General features: G+C 55.5%; 1 protein-coding gene across 1 annotated transcript in view; it reads left to right on the top strand.

The window, feature by feature from the left end:
- Nucleotides 1-258: 258 nt before the first annotated feature.
- Nucleotides 259-19205, top strand: part of Prkcd (protein kinase C delta) — a 29621-nt gene continuing 10674 nt past the window's right edge. Inside the window, exons 1-6 of the mRNA XM_032918768.1 lie at nucleotides 259-493; nucleotides 16131-16253; nucleotides 17095-17294; nucleotides 18587-18647; nucleotides 18808-18970; nucleotides 19066-19097. Of these exons, the coding sequence (XP_032774659.1) occupies nucleotides 16139-16253; nucleotides 17095-17294; nucleotides 18587-18647; nucleotides 18808-18970; nucleotides 19066-19097 (571 nt within the window). The 5' untranslated portion in view covers nucleotides 259-493; nucleotides 16131-16138. The remainder of the gene's footprint in view (nucleotides 494-16130; nucleotides 16254-17094; nucleotides 17295-18586; nucleotides 18648-18807; nucleotides 18971-19065; nucleotides 19098-19205) is intronic.

The raw sequence follows: 19205 nt of genomic DNA, 5'->3' as shown, positions 1-19205 counted from the left end.
TTGGCCTCGGAGTCCTCCTCTATAAAACAGTCTCCTGAGAAGGGGTGACTTGCGTGCCACTGGCAGGCGAGGCACCACAAGAGCCAGAGACGGGTAACAGACCTGGGGACCAAAGGACCTGCAACTGAAAGAGGCTGAGACCCGCCGGACCCCCAGCTTTCGTGGGCGGAGCTTCGAAGGGGCGGGCGCCCGTGGGGCGGGTCCTGAGTGGGGGCGGGACCGGGGCCGGCACCTGGGTGAGGTCGCGCAGTCCCGCCCCCTCGCACTTCCGTGTGCCGCGGCGCCAGAACAGGAGGCGGCGGCCGCGGGGATCCCGCGAGCGGCCCCTGAACATCTACGCTTCTTGCCGGGACCCGGGAGGTCCCCACTGGCCTCCGGGCCCGTCCTGATCAGACTCGTGTCGACCTCCCCGTCCACGCGCATCCGGGAGAGCCGCGCCACGAGACGGACCCCGGCCCGCCGGGACCCCTGGTGTCTGGCCCTGCGTCGAGAGGTGAGTGAGAGCTGGGCCCGGGCGCGGGGTCCGAGTTAACTCGAGGGCGCAGAGGCCTTCCCCCCCCCCCCCGCTTTCTCTCGCCCGTAGTCTCCTTTACCCCCTTCCTTCTCCGACTCCGGGTTCTGAAACTGAGAAACTGAGCCACGAGCAGCCAAAGTCCCGCCGAGCACAGAGACCCGCCGGTGCCTCGGTACTCTGGTCCGTCTGACCCTCTCTTCGACGGCTGGAGCCCAGGCCCGACTACTCCCAGCATCTTTACCCCGCTGTGTGTCCTCAGCCCCGCCGAGGGTCGTCCGATCTTCTCGAATCTCCCTGGGGCCTCTGCACGTTCGTCGGCCCCCACCCCCTCTTGCCTGATCCTCTGCTCCCAGGCCAGGTCCGTTTGCTCCTCGTCGTCCGTGTACTCCATCTCCCCACCCCCACCAGACCCGCCGCCCCCTCAACCCAGTCCTCCCGGAGCCGCACCCCCAGCCCACGCTCGCCCGCCCCTGCCAGTCCAGTCTCGGTTCCCTTTCACCACCGGGCGGAGGCCCGGCCGCCGGTCTCCTTAGCCTCCAGTGCTTGGGTCCCAGGCCGGCGGACTCTGGCGGCGCCGCCTCCTCGTCCTATCTCTTCTTTCAGTCTCGGTGTCTTTCTTGGCTTTCCTTGCATCTGTCTCTGTGCTGGGCGTGGCTCCAGCCTCCACCATTCCCCCGTCCTCTCGGATCCTCTGAGCCCCTTCCCCGGGTAGCCTCTGCCTGGTGCTGTCAGTCTCTGACCCACAGGAGAGACGCCACCCGCTCTGGGGGCCCAGTAAGGTGACAAGGACAGCAGTGACGGGAGTGCCCTGCTGGCTGGCAGTGGAGAAGGAGGCCCCTCACAACTGCTCCCACTTCCCCAACTCCCTCAGTACAGGGGAGGGGAGAGGAGCGATCCTCATTAAGTACTCCACTCAAACCTGTAGGATTTAGAATGAGTGGGGGAGATTCCTTTTTCCTTTGGCCCCTATCCTGAGCCCTTGGAGAAGTCTGGCTTCTGTTGTGGTAGTATCGGTGTAGGACCTGTGGGTATGGTGTGTATCTTGTCTCCTTGTGTAATGTTTGTCATAGTGGGACTTCCCCAGTGAATGTGTCCTTTTTCACGTGTGACTTGCTTGTACTTATATGGCTGTCTGTGCGTTCTGAGGCTCGATGTGTGCCACATCCAACTTCATATACATCATGTCTTGTCACTGGCTTCCCCTCTACATTTTTGTGCTTTGACCTGCTCATGTATCCGCATCCCTGTGCACTCTATCACAATGACCATGAGTCCTTTAACTGTGGGAGCCCACACTATTGGTGTGCCAACCCCCTAGGCTTGTGTGTGAGTGTGTAAGTGTGCATCTAATCATATTTGGTTCATCTTCCTCTGCTGCTGATCTTCTGTGACCAAGCTGATCAGGTACAGAGGGGAGGGGACTGGGTTTCCTCGTTCCTGGTATGGATTAGACTGGGGTGTGGTGAACAGGCCAGCAGAGGGCAGCTGGCGTGTGTGTGTGTGTGTGTGTGTGTGTGTGTGTGTGTGTGTGTGTGTTAGTGACAGTATCTTTGTATGCTATTGTAAAGGCTCAGGTATATGACAGGACTGTGCGGAAGGTGACACTGCAGTGTAGAACTCTGGTGGGAGAGGGTGACTGGTAGGAGACTCACAGTCTGACTATGAAACTGCGGGTGTGTATTGAGTGGAGTGATGGTGCTTGTGGGTAACAGAGAGGCTCAGTGTAGGGAATAGCAACAGGAGGGGTGTGATAAGAGGTGAGGAGGGAAGGTGATACCTGGCTCTGCATGTTTTTATGAGTGTGCAGGAGGCACTGGGCGTGTGCTTGGCATGCACAAACCCGGCCCTGACTCCTGAGGAGATGGGGAACGCTAGGGACAAGTCCTGGGGTTATAATGGTCTGATCGAGACCTCAGGTTCTAGACCAAAAGAGCAGTGGAGTCACTTACCGTGCCCTTTAAGAGCCAGAGTCCCACGCCCAGCCTGTGTGGCTGAGAGAGTGAGGACTCCGAGGACAGTGGCTCCTCAGCAGCGTTGGCCACACTGAGAGGGCTGTGCATGCGGGGCTGGTTCCTGGCTGTGTGTCCCATCCTGGAATCTGGGATGAGTGAAAACCTAGGGAGTTCCCAATAGGTTGCCTCTCCTGTCTCCCTGACTAGGCTGCTTGCAAGAAGGAGGGCTTCTTCGTAGAGTGTCAGGACCCAGCCCTGCTCAGCCCCACCCAGCCGGCCCCCCAGTCTCTGTAGCTGTGATGGGAGGTGTGGGGGTGACTCAGAACTGTGACTCCTGCCGGGCTCTGACACCGTTTACCTGGCACAGCTAATTGGAGTTTAAATTTAAGCTAGAAATAATTTGAAGAACTGATGGAAAGATAAAGCCCGAGGCTGCTGCTGTCTCCAGGAAGTAGCAATGGGTCTCTAGCTGGGGGATCGGGACCTTTGAGGAGACCCAGCCTGTGGAAATGCCAGGATACCTAGGCCATACCTATGCTGCTTTTGCCATTCCTTCTGTTCAGGATATCTCTAGGCCTCTGTGTTCTCAGCTGTATAATGGTGCAACAGTAATGTGAGAATCTATAAAACAAGGATGAAGATGAGTCACTATGCATCTGTTACTCGCTCCTCTCTCTTGCTTTTTTGTGGCACTAAAGATCGAACCCAAGGCCTTACTTGGAAGCACCGCTAAACTACATCTTAAACTCTCTCTCTCTCTTTTTTAAATTTTTGAGACAAAGTCTCATTAGGTTGCCCAGGCTGGCCTTGAACTTTCCATGTAGCCCAGGCTAGCCTTGAACATTCTTTTTTTTTTTTTTTTTATGCCTCAGCTTCTGAGCAGCTAGGCTTACAGGTGTGTTCCATTATATCCTGTCCATCCCTTCCTATCCCTGTGACTCTAGCTCAGAAGATGTGTCTGGCAGGACACGTCTTGAAGCCTCAGAGTCACCTTAGCAGTGGAGCAGTAACATTTTTCTCCACATAAAACATAGGCTTAGAACTGGGCCTAGCGACCCAGGCCTTTAATCCCAGCACCCAGGAGGGAGAGGAAGGGGATCTCTCAGTCAGGGATGCACAGAGAGACCAGTCTCAAAAAAAGGCTCGCCCAGTTTACAACTTGAAGCCAGCCTGGGTTACTGGGTTACATCACACACACACACACACTCACACAAAGGAATTGTCTGAGGTTGGTGCTTGATCATTCTCTGCAATTTTGGTCAGACCAAGTTTATTCACCCCCCACCGGCCACCCCCCACCCCCCACTCCCCACCATACCCATGGTCTTCTTACCATCCTAGACAGGTCATTCTAAGGGCAAGGACACAGCGTTCTGACCCTAACATCAAAGGGATACACAGCTGGTTCCCAAGAGAATCTGGGCCTAACGGCCATCCTTAGAAGACAGAGTCAAGTCCAGGGAGCCCTGCTTCCTTTCGCCCAGCAGAGCTGAGATGGCCTGAGCTAGCTGTGTGGAGGCTGGTGCGGGCCCTGGGCTGGCTGCGCTTCCCAGCTCAGCTGTTTTCTCCTGTCCCTACAGGTCTGCTGGGAATTGGCCCAGGCAAGGGCGTTAGGCCCACTGACTTGTGGTGGTTAGTGAGTAGCCGCAGCACAGCGGGAGCCAAGATGAGCAGGAGCTGGGAGGCCCAGGTAGGATAGGTCATCTCAGGCAGATGGGCAATGTGCCAGGGCGCCTTTCCTCTTCAAGACTCGTTGGCTTCCAGTGGGACTGGCTGGATCCCGGTACATTCTGGCCGTAAAACAGTGTTCAGGGGAGGAGCCCTTTGCTTTTTATACATAAAGGACTTCCTGCCTGATACCTGCTTGTGGCTTCTCCCCTGGAGCTCAGAAGACTGGAACCAGACAGTCCTCTGTGGGTGAAGCAGGGATGACACTGGTTTGGGTCAGTTTGGGTCAGTTGGAGGGAGAGTAATATGCAAACCAGGGGTTAGGGAGGAGGTGTAAGCTTTTCCTTGGTTCCTCAAACTGCCCTCCTCTCACAAGGCAACAGGCTCACCTGTGCCCCATGGTGGGCGGAATGCTGGCTTGGGAACAGAGTGGAGTCTCCCAGAAGGACTGGGTGGTCTCCATCTCCTCAGCCTCCTGATTCAGTGCCCCCTGTGGGGTGGGGCCAGCCTTGCTTTTCTGAGCCCCTATTGCAATAAAGTCCCGTGAGTCAGGTGCTGTAGCTTTGTGGGTGTGTGAAGCCCTGGTAGAAACCCCAGCACCCAAAATAAACGGAAAAAGAAAGACAGAAGAGACAGAAAGGACGGAGGAAGGAAGTAGTTGTGTGTGTGACTAGAGGAGCCCCAGTGAGCAGAGGTCTGTATGTGTGACACACACACATGCGTGTATGCGTGTATGGGGGTGTGTGTGTGTGCTGGAATCAGGGGAGTGTTGGAACAGGCTGGCAAGGATGGTCTCTCTCCAGGAATCTCCCTTGTTCGGCCCCATTCCTTAGCTACAGTTAGTGTGGGGGCGCTTGAAGTTTCCTCAGTGTAGTGAGGGAGGAGGTCCTTACTCCAGTGCGGGTGGGGCAAGGTCAGGATCTTCACTGGGTCTTCTGTCTGTTCACCTGCCCAATCCTGGAGGGGAGGACTTGATCTGTTTGGGCTTCTCAGTTGCCTGAGGTCGGAGAAGCCAGCTCTACCCATCACTTAGCCTCCGTTTCATTAGCTTTGGAGCCTGCCTACTGCAAAACTCAAACATCACCTGGCTGCCTGGCAGAGACATGCACGTGCCCACACAGGGAGACAAAGCCAAGCCGCACCAGACATTCTCACCTCAGGCACGCACCGCCTACACATGAGCACACAGTTGTCCACATGCATCTCCTCAAGGGACACACTCAAACCCTCATGCAGAGGCTTCTTTCTGCGAATGTTCACACACGTCACGTTGTGCCCGTGCTAGGTCAGATGGGATCATTACCCACTCTGGCAACCAGAGTCTGTCACCTGACAATGAAGTTCCAAGTGTAGGTAAGATCACCAGGGCTAGCTGGGTGGTGGCGACCCATGTCTTTAATCCCAGTGTTTGGGAGAAAGAGGCATGTGGAGCTCTGAGTTTGAGGCCAGCCTGGTCTACATAGCAAGTTTCAGGATAGCCAGGGCTACACAGAAAAACCTTGTCTCGAGGGGGGAAAAAAACCAGAAACACAGCAGAGAGAAAGAGAAAAGATCACCAGGGCTGGAGGAAGTTAAGCCACACTGGGAGGGGTATCTGCCCACGTGACCCAGGCCCCAGGGCTCACCAGGGTTTGTCGTTGGAGATAGGGGCACATGTGTGGAGGAGGGGTCCTGTCAGCTGCTTCAAGCTGTGGCCACAGAAGAGGAAGTGTGTGGGCCGTTTGGTCATAGGGCCAAAGTGACCATAGGCCAGTGAGGGACCTACAGCCACCCTGTCCTGACGTCATGCCTAGAGAGAATGGAATTGCTGAACTCTGAAGCCAGTGGGCCATTTTTCTCCTAGGGTCCACTATCCATGTCTTGGGCCCAGAGGAGAGACCTACTTGCTCCAAGATGTTTCCAGACACTCACTTCCTCTGGGCTGCCCAGGAAGTGGTTTCAGAGTGGGACTGACCAGTTCCGCCCATGGCTTGCCTCACCCCAGCTCTGCCTGTGAGGGGAACAGGATCTGCTGTGGGTTAGGCCAATTGACCAGGTTTTCCAAACCAAGACTGTCGAGGCTTGCCTGGAACTCTGGTGGAAGACGGGGGCCTAAGAGCAATAAGGTTCCTGCAGCCCGGAGCCCAGCTCCTCTCTTGTCCCAAGACTGAGTGGAAGCACAGGGGCTTCAGCACCAGTAGGACAGCCCCTGAGGGTGGCAGTGACTCTCCCGTGTTCCATTCGATAGCACGCAGCCTATATAGATGAATCTGTGCAGGGACCTTGGTTTCCCTCTCTGACAAAATCGTGCTTATACAAATATACCTGTAGGAGTGATTTGGGAAACGAGGTAATACATGTAAAGTAACAGGAACTGTCTGAGCAGTGGTTGAACACGGCTCTAATCCCAACGCTCTGGAAGCAGTGGCAGGACAGACCTCTGTGAGTCTACACAGTGGGTTCCAGGGCAATCAGGGCTGCACAGAGAAACACCTACCTGAAAACAGCAACCACCACCACCACCACCACCACCACCACCACCACCACCACCACCACCACCACCACCTAGCAGGAGCTGAAGGCATGCAGAGTAACCAGACCTGGCAGTGTTACCGCTAATGCACTGCAATTGTTCGATGAGCTAGGACCGGCCTGGTGTCACAGCCACATGGATGTGGACCCAGCTGAGAAGCCGGGTCTCTGACGCCCCCCATCCTGTCAGCTGCGCTCCCACCCACACTAGTAGGCTTGGGGAGGGCTGTACTCATTCCGTGGGCCCCATGTCCTCTTCAGAAGGAGCCCAGGGTGGGAGCTAGGCAATCAGCTGCACGGCCTGCTCCTGCTTGTATCCCCCTTGCTCCCTTTCCCAGTGAGGAAGATAGATCTCACAGCCATGGTTGAAGGGAGGGGGGAAAGGAGCCCACAGCTGCTTCACGCTCCTTCAGCTCCTCTCTGCCTTCTAACCCCTGCAGGACTTTGGGTTTAAAAGGAGGAGGTGGGTGGTGAGCCCTCTTACCAGGCTGCCTATCCTTGGGACGCCTGCAGTCAGCATTTCAGTCAGAAGGGTTAGCTAGCTGGGACTGATTAGGTTGGCGAGGGGACATATGCATGCATCCTTGATCCATCACTGGTCTGCGGCAGCGGTGGGAGGGGCCTCCGTGTCCAGGAATACGAGGAGGTCAGCTCATTTTTGCTCACTGCTGTCTGGGACCAAGAGGCTGAGAGTGACTGTTTACAAATGGCGGTGTGGCGTTGCAGGCCCAGGAGGCCGGAGGTCGGAGGTCAGTGAAGCCTGTGCTGCATGTGAGGAGGACATGCTAAAGGTGCAGGGACAGGACCCCCTCGACATCAGGCATTCCCTGATGTAGGTGTTCCTGGCCGTGTTCCCAAGCCAGAGACTGGGCTGTTCTCAGCCTTTAATACCTCATCTGAGAAATGGGCAGAGCAGGGGTGCCCCGTGAGACCTGAACGTTGGGAAGGAGCTTCTGTCAGGGGTAGGGTACAGAACACTGCCCACAGGCTCCTCACAGAAGGCGTTTGGTTGTCAGGGAAGTGAAAGGGGTCCCTGTAACCAGGGCACGGGACTGAGGACAGGACAACTGCCTAGATCAGGGAGGTCAAAGCTACAGGTTGATGGGTTTGGTGGGAAGCACTAGGAGCTCAGTCAGGGATGACAGGGTTTGCCTTACTGTCTTAAATGTCCTGAAAGCCCTGCTCAGAGCTGAGGCAGAGGGACTGTGGGAGGCAGAGTACAGGAGGGTAAGCAGTCTGGGCTTGGGGTAGGGGCCAGGTTCAAGTAGGAGGCAGGGGCAGGAGAGACCCGAGGCTTGCTACAAAGGCAGACTTGGGAGTGGGCTGCACAGGGGAATGCAAGCCAGCAGAAAACAGGCCCCAGATTGCTGGCCTGATGACTGTGAGCATGGGCACTCTTGTCGGAAGACGACACATAAAGTGGGGTGTTAGTAGGCTGCCATGGGCTGGCCTGAGCATTTTTTTTTTTTTTGACTCATTCATGTGGTGAGGTTGGAGAGCTAGGTGGGCACATAAGCCCACAGTACAGGGTTCTAGGTCCAAAGTGAGACCTGAGAATCTAAAGCCAGATTGGGATGGAAAGGGCCCCCTTTGGAAAAGCTTGAAAGACTTCAGATATACGATAGAACAGCTGCCTCTCAAAGGTCCCTGCCCAGGGGCCAGGAGGGCAGGCCTGTGGTCTCTGGGCTGCTGTTTTCACAACAGCCATGGAAGCTTTGGATCATATCTACAGCCATGTTGAGTAAACAGGCCAGTCACTAGGCCAAGGCGGGATCAGGTGTCTGTGGTGTAGCTTGTAGGGCTGTTGGGTACATGGTAGGAGGATCTCTAGAATCTACCAGTGACAGAGCCAGAGAAAGCTTGGGGTCTAGATTATCAGGACAAGGAGACTGTGAGACCCTGAGCAGCTGCTGCCGAGCTGGGCTTTGCCCATTCACTACTACACCAGCCTAGATGGGATCCTAGAGCAGCAGGAAGCCCAGGGCATCCCACGGCTGGATAACCAGAGGACTAAGGACAACTGGAGATGGTGGTGGGGCAGGCGGAAGAGAGGGCAGACTTGCGTGTAGCAAGGTTGACAGCGTCTGTGTACATCACTGCCTCATTCCAGGCCCTGTGTTCAGCATGGTGCATGGGGAAGGTCATTGCCATATTGCAGATGGGCACACTAAAGAGACTTGGCCACGTTCTGGCTACATCCGCCCAGCCCATTTAGGCCTGAGTGGCCATGTGCCTTCTCCCAGGCACAGCACAGTTTACGGTTAGGAACCTGAGCATTCGGAGGGCGAGACAGTGTAAGGATGGACAAGTCTAAGAGTCTGGGCTGGATCCCCCTCCCTTTCCTGTGCCCCCGACACCCCCCCATCTTGGCTTTGTGGCTTTGGTTGAATTGCTCAACCTCTTGGTCATCATGTGCAGTGTGAGCCTGGGTCATGGAGGCCGTCTGCGGGCTGCCCCCACCACAGCGTTCTGAGCCTCCTCTCGTTTGCAGGCTGGTGACTGCCACCCGTAAGCTCCAGCTTCAGCCTTGGCTTACTCCCCTCAGGGGCTTGCAGGCTGAGGCCTGCCCTCGGACGGACAAGGCTGACCAGCCTCTCCCTCTCTTCCACACTTCGGACTTCTCTTTGGACCTCCTGAAGAGGCAAGCCCTTCCTGGCCTGGTTCCCTGCTATCCTTCCCGGTCCTCCTTTTCTCCCCAGCCATTGTGTCCAAGGCACTGTGACAGGAAAAGCTTTATTTGGTGCCAGAACCTAATCAGGTATGCAAGGTCCTTCCAGACCCCTGTGTTCAACTCTTTGCCTGTGGTATGTCTGTTGTCCATCTGTCTACTATGTTTATCACACCATGTGGGGTGTGTGCATGTGTGTACGTGTGTGTGTACGTGTATGTGTGTGTGTGTGTGTGTGTGTGTGTACGTGTGTGTGTACGTGTATGTGTGTGTGTGTGTGTGTGTATGTGCGTGTGCGTGCGTGTGCGTGCGTGTGCTGACACACCTGGCTCTGTGTTGACATGTGACAGCAATGGGTGAATGGTGGGAGGTGTTTGTCCCTTTGTGTATGCACTGTGTCATCTTAGGGCTGTGTATGTTTCTCTGTATGTCTACCTTTGATGGAAACTCCCCACACCTGACTGTGTTTAAGTTAGTTGGTTTGCATGTGTGTGGTTGTTTTGGAGAGTCCTGGATAAAAACACACACACACACACACACACACACACACACACACACACACACACACACACACACACATACCCCCACCCTGGTTCCTCACAGCAAACCTCTAGTCCTCACAGAAGCTGGCTTCTGACTTGGGACGTGAAAGGCCTTTGAGTCTCCCTCATGGGTACCTTGAACTCTCCCTCTGGTTAAGCTCAGAGAGCCTCGATCTGGGGGCCAGCTAGATGACCACAATTCTGTGCCTGGTGTAGGCTGTGCCCTTGAAGAGTTCCTATTCCATGTGTGCTGGCAGAGGGCTTGTGAGCTCGTTGACAGCCAGGAACCCGGCCAGCTGTGATATCACTCCCAGCGCCCCAGCCCGTAGACCTGCAGCCCTTTCTACCTCCGCCTTTCGCTCCCTGCCCCTGAGGAAAGCCTGCTTTCTTCCTGCTCAGTATCCCTTAGTCCTCGCCCTCCCCACCCCCACGCCTTTGTGCTCCATCAGCCTTCTCTGTCTGTACCGCTTACTGGCTGGGTGATCTGCCAGTAACCTGGGGCTCAGGCAGTCTTTGGTGGCTCCAGCCCCCAGCCTGTTTTGTGCAGAATCATGTACATGCGTGTTTTCTTGAGAGAAGACCCCAGCTTTCACTTGATTCTTAAGGCAGCCCAGTGTCCACTTCCTATCTCCATGGACTGTGTTTGGAATTGTTTTTGTTTCTGAGGCAGGATCCTTCTGCAGCCCAGGCTGGCCTGGAACTCCCAATCCTGCTTAGTGCTGAGATTGCAAACAGACAGGGCCCACCACACTTGCATGCAGTTAATCCAGATTTTCATGTTTTGTGGGGAGGGGGGTGTTGTTTGTGTGTTTGTTTTTATGCTAAGGATTGAATCTAGGGTCTGGTGTATACCAAGCAAGTGTTCTAACACTGAGCTCCACCCTGGCTTTTAGTAGTGGGATGGCTGGGTGGTCTTCACATAGCCAGGACTGAGATGACCAAGCTAGAGGCAGAGCCACTACCCCACCTACAACAAAGCCAAGTTATCAGATGGCCGAGGCAGAGGTTACCTACCAACAGGGAAGCGGCTGTTCCCTCGGGAGTGGGAAGATTCCCAAGGCTGGCTTTTTGAACTCGATAGAGAGACAGATGAGAAGAAAGCCATTCCGGCTAAGGGGAAATGTCCAGCTTCACAGGGGCTGGCAAGTGAGGTGCCAAGCAGCCAGAGGCATCCGAGACGGACAACAGGATGGGACCAGGGTGTGGGGAGCCTTAAATGCCAGGTTGAGGCCTCTGGCTTCTTCTGAGAACAGTGCTAGTTGAGAAGGTGCCACTCTGTGGGCAGAGGCACAGCTGGGAGAGCATACTGGGCTGGGACAGCAGAGTTTTGAAGAGTTGAAGACGAGAGGACATGGGTGGTGACTTGTCCCACGGAGAGAGGGAGGGGTGGAAGGAGGAGCCCTGGTAAGGACACGAGGCCAGTCCCACAGAAGGCTTTCCGGTACTGAGACCTGGCTATGCCCTGAGACCATAGGCTCTGGTAGAGGCTTTCTCTCTCGCCTTTCCTGCAATTCCTGCTGGACCTATCTCCTGGGTTGTGAAAGCCCACAGCCTCCTTGACTGGGTTCTGCCAGGGAATTCCATCATGGAGGTCAGCCTCCCAACCAGTCACAGGCCCCGCCTGGCAGTTCTTCATACTTACCCCTGTTCTTTACAACTGCAGAGCCAGCTTTCACTCACCTGCTAGCACATCACTGCTCCCTGTCCCGTGGCAGCTATGTTGGCTCTTCTGTCCTTCATTCTGCCCTCCAGACCTACATAGGCAGAGCAGCGGCCCCAGGAGGGCACCGTTTTGCCAACATCTGCATCTAGTCCTGGCATAGATGAAGCAGTCCGTGGCAGGCAGTGGGTGCCAGTCTGAGGTTAGGCAGGTGTGGGTGGTAGAGGGATTTGAAGAAAGATAGGACTCCTTGAAGGTCAGAGCCCAGGGATTTGTTGAAGAAGTCAGATGATCCCTCAGGACCTTCAGCTGCTATTTCTTGAGTCTGTTCACACTTTTCCATCGAGGTCTGATCTAGGCCACTCTTCTCCACTCTCAGCCCAAGCGTTTCTCTCTGTCCAATGGATGTAACTCTATGGCCTGGGAGGCCGAATCAGGCCAGGGTAGAGGGAACCCTGTGAGAGCTGGGACCTCTCACGTGAACCTTGCCCTCGGTTTCCACTCTTGCTCTAAGGAGGTAGACGCATCTTTCTCTGCTCTTTCTCTCCACACTTGAAGCCTCCTAGTGGGAATGCCAACAGTGCCTCCCTAGTCACCTTGAGGCTAGCCTCTCTCAGTGCTTTGGGCTGGCTGGAAACAGGTTTCTGTTTGTTCTGGAGAAGGTGACCTGCCTACTGTGGCTTGGCCACTGCCTTCCTCACCTCAAGGCAAGGATAGGGAAGCAGACCAGTTTCCCAGGTCTTCAGAAATGGACAACAGTTCAGGGGTCTGTACTAAAGGAGTCGGGTGTTCTTCAGGGCAGGCCTAGGCCCAGCCCAGGACTCGGGATGAGTGTAGGTGAATAGACTGGTCTAGCACAGGGGTCTGCATTCTCACCTTGCTTTTCTGTCCTCATAAGTGTTTGTGCTGTTCCTGCTGTATTTGTCCCCACTTCTGCCTCTCCTCTCTTCATCTTTCCTTGGCATAGAAAGAGCATGAGCTAAAGCATCCAACAGGCCCACGTTCAGTCTCCTCACCACTTACTCATACTTACGAGCTGTATGACCTTGAGTAAGTCACTTACTGTCTTTGAACCTTGATTTCTTCATCCAGAAAACACTTCCTGGGGCTACACGGGGATCAAGTGAGCTAATATAATTACAAGGTTAATGCAGTGTGTTGACATCTTGGACAGGACAGTCTTTCTCAGAAATGTGTGAGCTGAGATTGACAGCTTGTGTTTGACTCTTCCTCATAGACAGGCTGGAGGAGCAGGACAGAGAGGCTGAGAGCCCCCAACAAGGGGAGAGGCCAGTCTGCTCCCTGTGAAGTGCTGAAGGATATCCCCTGCTGTCCCCCTGGGCCTGCAAAACCTGGGGCTGAGCCATTGTCTTTCCTTTGGGGCCTGTGGACCTGGGCCCATTTGCATGGGGTTTATAAATGGCGAGCACACCTTGCCTTTGAGCTTCTCACCACTGCTTAGACACTGCAAGGTTGTGGGGCAGCCTGACTTCACTGTGCAGATGGACGCTTGCCCAGCGCCTCTCTCAGGGTCACGAGATGGAAGCAGATGTTAGCTAGCTCATGTGTCTTGTTTCCTGTCTGGGGTCTCAGTGCTCCAAAGGAGAGCCAAGGGGGTATCAGCAGGAACTCGGGGCACAGTGATTTGACCCCTGAATGACTGTTGGGTAGGCCCTTGGCAGCCCACAAAGACCATGCCTCCCCTGTGCTGGTAGCACTGTGGCCTGGATGCAGGTTTAGGGCTGGGGCCCAGACCTGCTGTGGTTGTGGTTTTCCCTCCAGTGGTTTGTAACAGTAAGCTGCCGTGAGTGAGAACCGAAGCACAGGCCTCAGGGGCAGCCAACGGATCAGGTCCTGAGCCTTGCGTCACACCCCTGTGACTGCTCTGACCCCTTGTCTCTTGCACACAACTCCCTGAGCCCAGGGCAAGCTAAGAGTAAGAAAAGCCATGGGCCTGCAGGCAAGCAGAACTGGACACCAGGGGGAGCTGTGGGAAGAAGCTGGCCACAAGAGTGTGGATGGAGTGCCTCCCCGTCCAGAATGAGTTGCCACATGTTCCTGCAGACATGATTTTCCTGTCTCAGAATCAGGGACAGTTTCCCAGCTTTCCCGGGCTGGTGAGCAGGTAGAAGAGGCCCAGTGGGGGGATGAGTGGACTCAGAGAGGATGTAGAGCATGGGGATGACATTAGCCAGAGGGTATGTATGTCCTGGGCCCTCAGGTTGATGTTGGCCCTTATCCTGGTGGGCTTCTCATTAGCATGACATCCTAGAGACCAGGGGCAAGTCCTCATCTGGAGTGTGGAGTTGCAGAGATTCAGAGCCCAGGAGGCCTGGAAAGCTACAGAGCTGAGACAGCAGTGGCACCAAGGACCTGTGTCTTACCTCACCATTTGCTACCTGGAGAGATGGCTCTAGCTTCTTGTCTCTGAGGAGCCTAGGTCCCTTCTACTTCTTCTCAGCCTGTTCAGTTTTACCCTCTGAGGTACTGAGGAAGCTGCTCACTACCTATCTTGATTCTGGGTTATCTCATTGAGAGGCAAAGGCAGAGCTGTGCCCACTCTGATCTGGCCTTTGGTATCTGGACATAGGCCCATGGCAAGTGTGTGCTATGGAGGGCCCTGCTTATTACTTCAGACCCCGGAAGTACTCACTGGGACACTTGGTGCCTTGGACTCTGAGGTCAGTAGGAGGTCCAAGATGTCTTTGTCCCTTGGGTATTTGGGACATCTGTCTGAAACTCCTGCAGTGACCAATGGCAGGCCTGTGTAGTGTGCATCTCATCCTACCATTTACTGGCCTCTTATCATAGCACATCCACTTCCATGGCCAGGTGAGTCCTTGTGCTGGTTAGATGTTAGACGTGTGTGTGTGTGTGTGTGTGTGTGTGTGTGTGTGTGTGTGTGTGAACTTAACACAATCTGGAAACATCTGAGAAGAGAGACTTTCAATTGAGAAAATGTCTCCATCCGATTGGCCTATAGGCAAGTCTGTAGGACATTTTCTAGATTGATGTGGGAGCTCAGTTCACTGTAGACACTATGGACAGTGCCACTCCTGGGCAGGCAGTTCTGGGAGGTATAAGAAAGGTAGCTGACAGCCCGGAAAATAAACCAGTAAGCAGCTTGGTCCCTGGTGTGGTCCTGCAGCCAGTTCCTGTAAGCTGTAAGATGAGATAAATCCATTCTTTCTCATGTGTGTTGCTTTGGTCATGGTGTTTATCACAGCGACAGAGAGCAAACTAAGACAGTCTTGTTCTCGCAGACGTGTTGCCCCTCCCCGTGCCCACCAACCACACAGACTCCAGGCCAGGAAAGCCCAGAGCTCCTCCATCTCTAACCTCCAAATTGTCGTGGGCACCGGTGTAGTGCCCAGCATTTGCCCGCCCCACCTGCTGGTTTCAGGTCAGAGACCGGCGGATGTGGGCACAGGCCAGCCCTGCACACCTGCTCTCACTTTTACTGAGTCCAAGCCAGACCAGGGTAGGAGTTGGTGGGACCGGCCTCTCTAGTCGGCCTGCTCTGCTCTGGCGCGGGCCCCCAGCTCTGGCTGGGCACTCGGGGCTGGGCCACGGGTTGAGGTCAGTGTTTCCTGTGAGCTCATCTGGACTGGAGGCCCCAGGCAGGGCTGGCTGCTGTTCTGGTTGCTCTGCCGAGGAGCTGAAGGGAGCTGCTTCAGGCTGGGCAGCGGTTTTATTCTTGGTGGTGGTGGTGGTGGTGGGGTGGTGGTGGTGGTGGTGGTGGTGGTGGCGGCGGGGGCTGTGTTTGTGTGTGTGTGTGTGTGTGTGTGTGTGTGCTCTGAATCTAGCTTTGTATATTACACTCAATATTAAAATAGTTTTATATTTGGAGAAGAATATGAAACTGCATCCTCTCTTCACCCCTGTACCATGTCCTCCCACCCTCTCTCCCTGCGCGGTTACTGCTTCTATTCTCAGTGTGAAACGGCAGGCAATCTAGACAGGCAGGAGGCCTGTGACCCCGAGGGGCTCTTGTTCAGAAGGGTAGGGTGTGCTGACAAGTCAGGGCAGAGGTGTAGGACTCTAGCTTTCAGTTCTGGTTCAGTCTGAGTCTAAGTTTCCCCATCTACAGGATGGGGACCTTTAGTTGATGAAACAGGGCTCGGTTTGGCTGTGCCTCTCTGCCTGGGTGTTTATAAGCAAAATCAACAAAGGATCAAGAGGTGCTTCATGGGCCTAGCGAGACAAGAGGGCAGCTGTTGGCACCGAGTGCAGAGCCCAACACACACAAGGCCCCTGGCGTGTATAGACGTTCAGTAATTGGCCATGAGAGATGATTGTCTGAGGATCTCAGGCTCAGATACCTCCAGGGCCCAGCTCGGGGATGGGGCAGGGTCCGGGCCTGGGAGACTGACAGAAAAGGAGCCACTGTAGCGGCTGGTGCTCAGGCCTGGTGTCCCCTCCTTTAGTCTTACCAGCGGTGCTGCAAGTCCAGCTGTTCCCACTGGCACTAGGGACGAGGACGTTTGGGGTGTGTGGCTCTCTGTGTGGTGAAGCTCTCTGGGGAGCGGGTGCTGAGCATCCCTGCCAGCGCCTCTCTGCTGTCGCTGCTCCCCTGCCTCAGCTCCATCCCTTCCCATGCACAATCTCATTCCAGGCTCCATCATGGCACCGTTCCTGCGCATCTCCTTCAATTCCTATGAGCTGGGCTCCCTGCAGGCGGAGGACGATGCAAGCCAGCCTTTCTGTGCTGTGAAGATGAAGGAGGCACTCACCACAGGTAGGGTCGGAAGGCTCCCCAGACGGACATGGGGCTTGGCGGGGAGAGGCTTACCTTCTTCCCTAGATCCTTCTTGTCTTCCTGAACTACCCAGCTGAGGACGCAGGAAGACAGAAGCACCAGTTCCCGACACTCCACGGTGGTTTAATTGAGCCTGCCACATCTCGAGTTTTACATGTCTGCCTGGGCCCGGCCTGTGCTGGCCACTAAGGCTATGGGAGTGCTCCAGGACTGACTTGGCCTTGCCCTCTCCCCTAGAAGGGAGAGCGAGACAGGTCCCAGGAGAAGAGCCCTGTGCTGAGGAAGCCTAGGGAAGACCCTGCCCCAGCCTAGAGTCAGGGAGGCTTACTGGAGGAGGAAGCCTTCGCTGTCCCTGATGTTCCCTGATGGCTGCTGCCCACACACCTGTGAGGTTGACTGCGCTGCCCCCTCCTCCTGGAGGTCCCTGAATCTTCAGAGTCTCTGTCTTTGTCCCCTGCAACCCCAGCACAGCTGTGACTTAGTGCGTACCTGAGGAACGCAGGGTTCATGTCTTTGGGACTGACCGTGGTTAGCATGTGGCAGCTCGCATGTGATCACTGGGTGAATGCAGGCAGAAAGGGAAGTTGAAATGGAGCTGGAGTAGAGTTCCAGGGAAGGGAGCGGTGAGAGCGAAGCACTGTAGGTGGGACGAGCCAGAGTCCCTAATGGCACAGAGGCTGCTGGGTGTTCAGTACCATAGGAGAGCCACAGCACATCCTTGGGGCTGGAGAGAAAGTCGGCTGTGTACAATCGAGGGATAAGGAAGTCCAGGAAAGTAGGAACTCGCCCCGGTCTGACCTCTCTGCTGGCCCTGTCACAGACCGAGGGAAGACACTGGTACAGAAGAAGCCCACCATGTACCCTGAGTGGAAGTCAACATTCGACGCCCACATCTATGAAGGCCGTGTCATCCAGATTGTGCTGATGCGGGCAGCTGAAGACCCCATGTCAGAGGTGACCGTGGGCGTGTCAGTGCTGGCTGAGCGCTGCAAGAAGAACAACGGCAAGGCTGAGTTCTGGGTGAGAGGCTTGTGAGCCAGGGTCTTGCATGGATGCTCGTGGGCTGGGGCTCGGCGAGTGAGTGAGTTCAACTCTGTAGCTGCTGTGACCTGAGCTTAAATCCTGGCCCCGATGTACCAGTCCTCGGCCCCCTGAGCCTCTTTCTACTTCAAGGTCCCACCAGAGAAAACGAGCACTGATGTCAAGTGCTTAGTGCAAGCCAGGCGTAGTGTCCTAGGTGTATAATCCTACGTACTTGGGAAGCTGACACAGGGTGCCACAGTTCAAGGCCTGCTGGGTAAGGTGAAATTAGCTGGGGCTAGGGCTCAGTGACAGTGCTTGTGTGGCATCTCTCCAACACCACAGAGTGTGACTTAGCTAACTCTCCCCGCCGGTTAATGTGGACAGGCAGGGTATGCTCGTACAGTGCCACGCTCCCACCCCAGCACCGGGCCCCCTTCTCAGGCACCTGTTGTTCCTATTTTGGGGAGTCTGCTGAGGATATTACAGGTCTAGCCGGGCACGGAACCCACATCACGATATTTAGCAGAAAAGAGGTAAGAGAAGAAAATTGGCAGTCTGCACACTCACCTGCTGAAACTAGGACTGCACATGCCTGGGGCCACGTGCGTCTGTGGTGATATTCTTGGCGACACATGCTTGGGGCCATGTGCATCTCTGGTAGTGTTCTTGTTGGCTGCAGAATGCCAGAGCCAATACAATCCTGTGGTCTTCTGCAGCCAAAATGTGTTTTTAAAAAGGCTCAGTGACCATTGGACACACTGGTCAGCCTTAATGAGTGAAGGAGCCTAGATAGAAGGGGGGTCACATAGGACAGCCCCGACTCTTAAGCCGGTTAGGCAGGGATCCAGGAGCCTCCTGGCCAGGTGCTCTCCCTGAGGAAATAGCACTGGCTCTGGGTCCCGAGAGGCTTGGGCCTTTCCCTCTCTGGACTGTCTGGGCTAGTGGAGAACCGATCTCTGAGAGCAGCGTTCTGCGTTCTCAGGCACAGTGGTGTGGTGTCTGCGTGTGAAGATGGGGGTGGGGCGGGGAGTTCCCCTGTACACTGTTCCTGGGCCGTGTGGCCTAGCAGGGTGTGGGCTGGACCCTTTTCACTTCCCCAAATGTAATAATACCCTGGGTGCAAAGTGGGGCGGGGCTTGGGCGGGGCCCTGCCTACCCTGGACAGGCTGGGGTCTGGCCAGGCTCTAGGGCCCCCCTTGGCCTTGAGGGAGACCAATGGGGCGGGTTCTGAGTCTCCCATGGGCCAGGCCCGCCCTCACTGACTTGACATCCCCCTCCCACCCCTGCAGCTGGACCTGCAGCCTCAGGCCAAGGTGCTGATGTGTGTGCAGTATTTCCTGGAGGATGGGGGTAAGGCCCACGGGCAGGGCAAGCTCCTTTGCCAGGTCAGAGGCAGCTGGAAGGAGTGCCAGAGCGAGCACCTCCCATGGGGATGTGTGGGGCCATCTGGGGAGGGACGGGAGGGGCTGACCGTAATGGACTGGGGCTGACTTTCCTGTATGGCTCGTAGATTGCAAACAGTCCATGCGTAGTGAGGAGGAGGCCATGTTCCCAACCATGAACCGCCGTGGCGCCATTAAACAGGCCAAGATTCACTACATCAAGAACCACGAGTTCATCGCCACCTTCTTTGGGCAGCCCACCTTCTGTTCTGTGTGCAAAGAGTTTGTCTGGTGAGAGCTGGTAACCCCTGCCGGGGGTGGCACAGGAAGGAAGGGATTGAACTGGAACATCCTCACTCACCTGCTGTTGGGGCTTTGCCTTTCAGGGGCCTCAACAAGCAAGGCTACAAATGCAGGCGTAAGTCTCTCCTCTGTTTGGTGTGTTCATGTATGTGCTGACGCGTGTCACTGGGTCTCTGGGTCTGGATAGCAAGTCTGGACAAGAGCCCTATGTACATGAGTGTGT

Source organism: Rattus rattus, chromosome 13 (assembly GCF_011064425.1).
Source record: "Rattus rattus isolate New Zealand chromosome 13, Rrattus_CSIRO_v1, whole genome shotgun sequence".
Lineage (NCBI taxonomy): Eukaryota > Metazoa > Chordata > Mammalia > Rodentia > Muridae > Rattus > Rattus rattus.
This window is presented reverse-complemented; position numbering and strand designations above follow the sequence as displayed.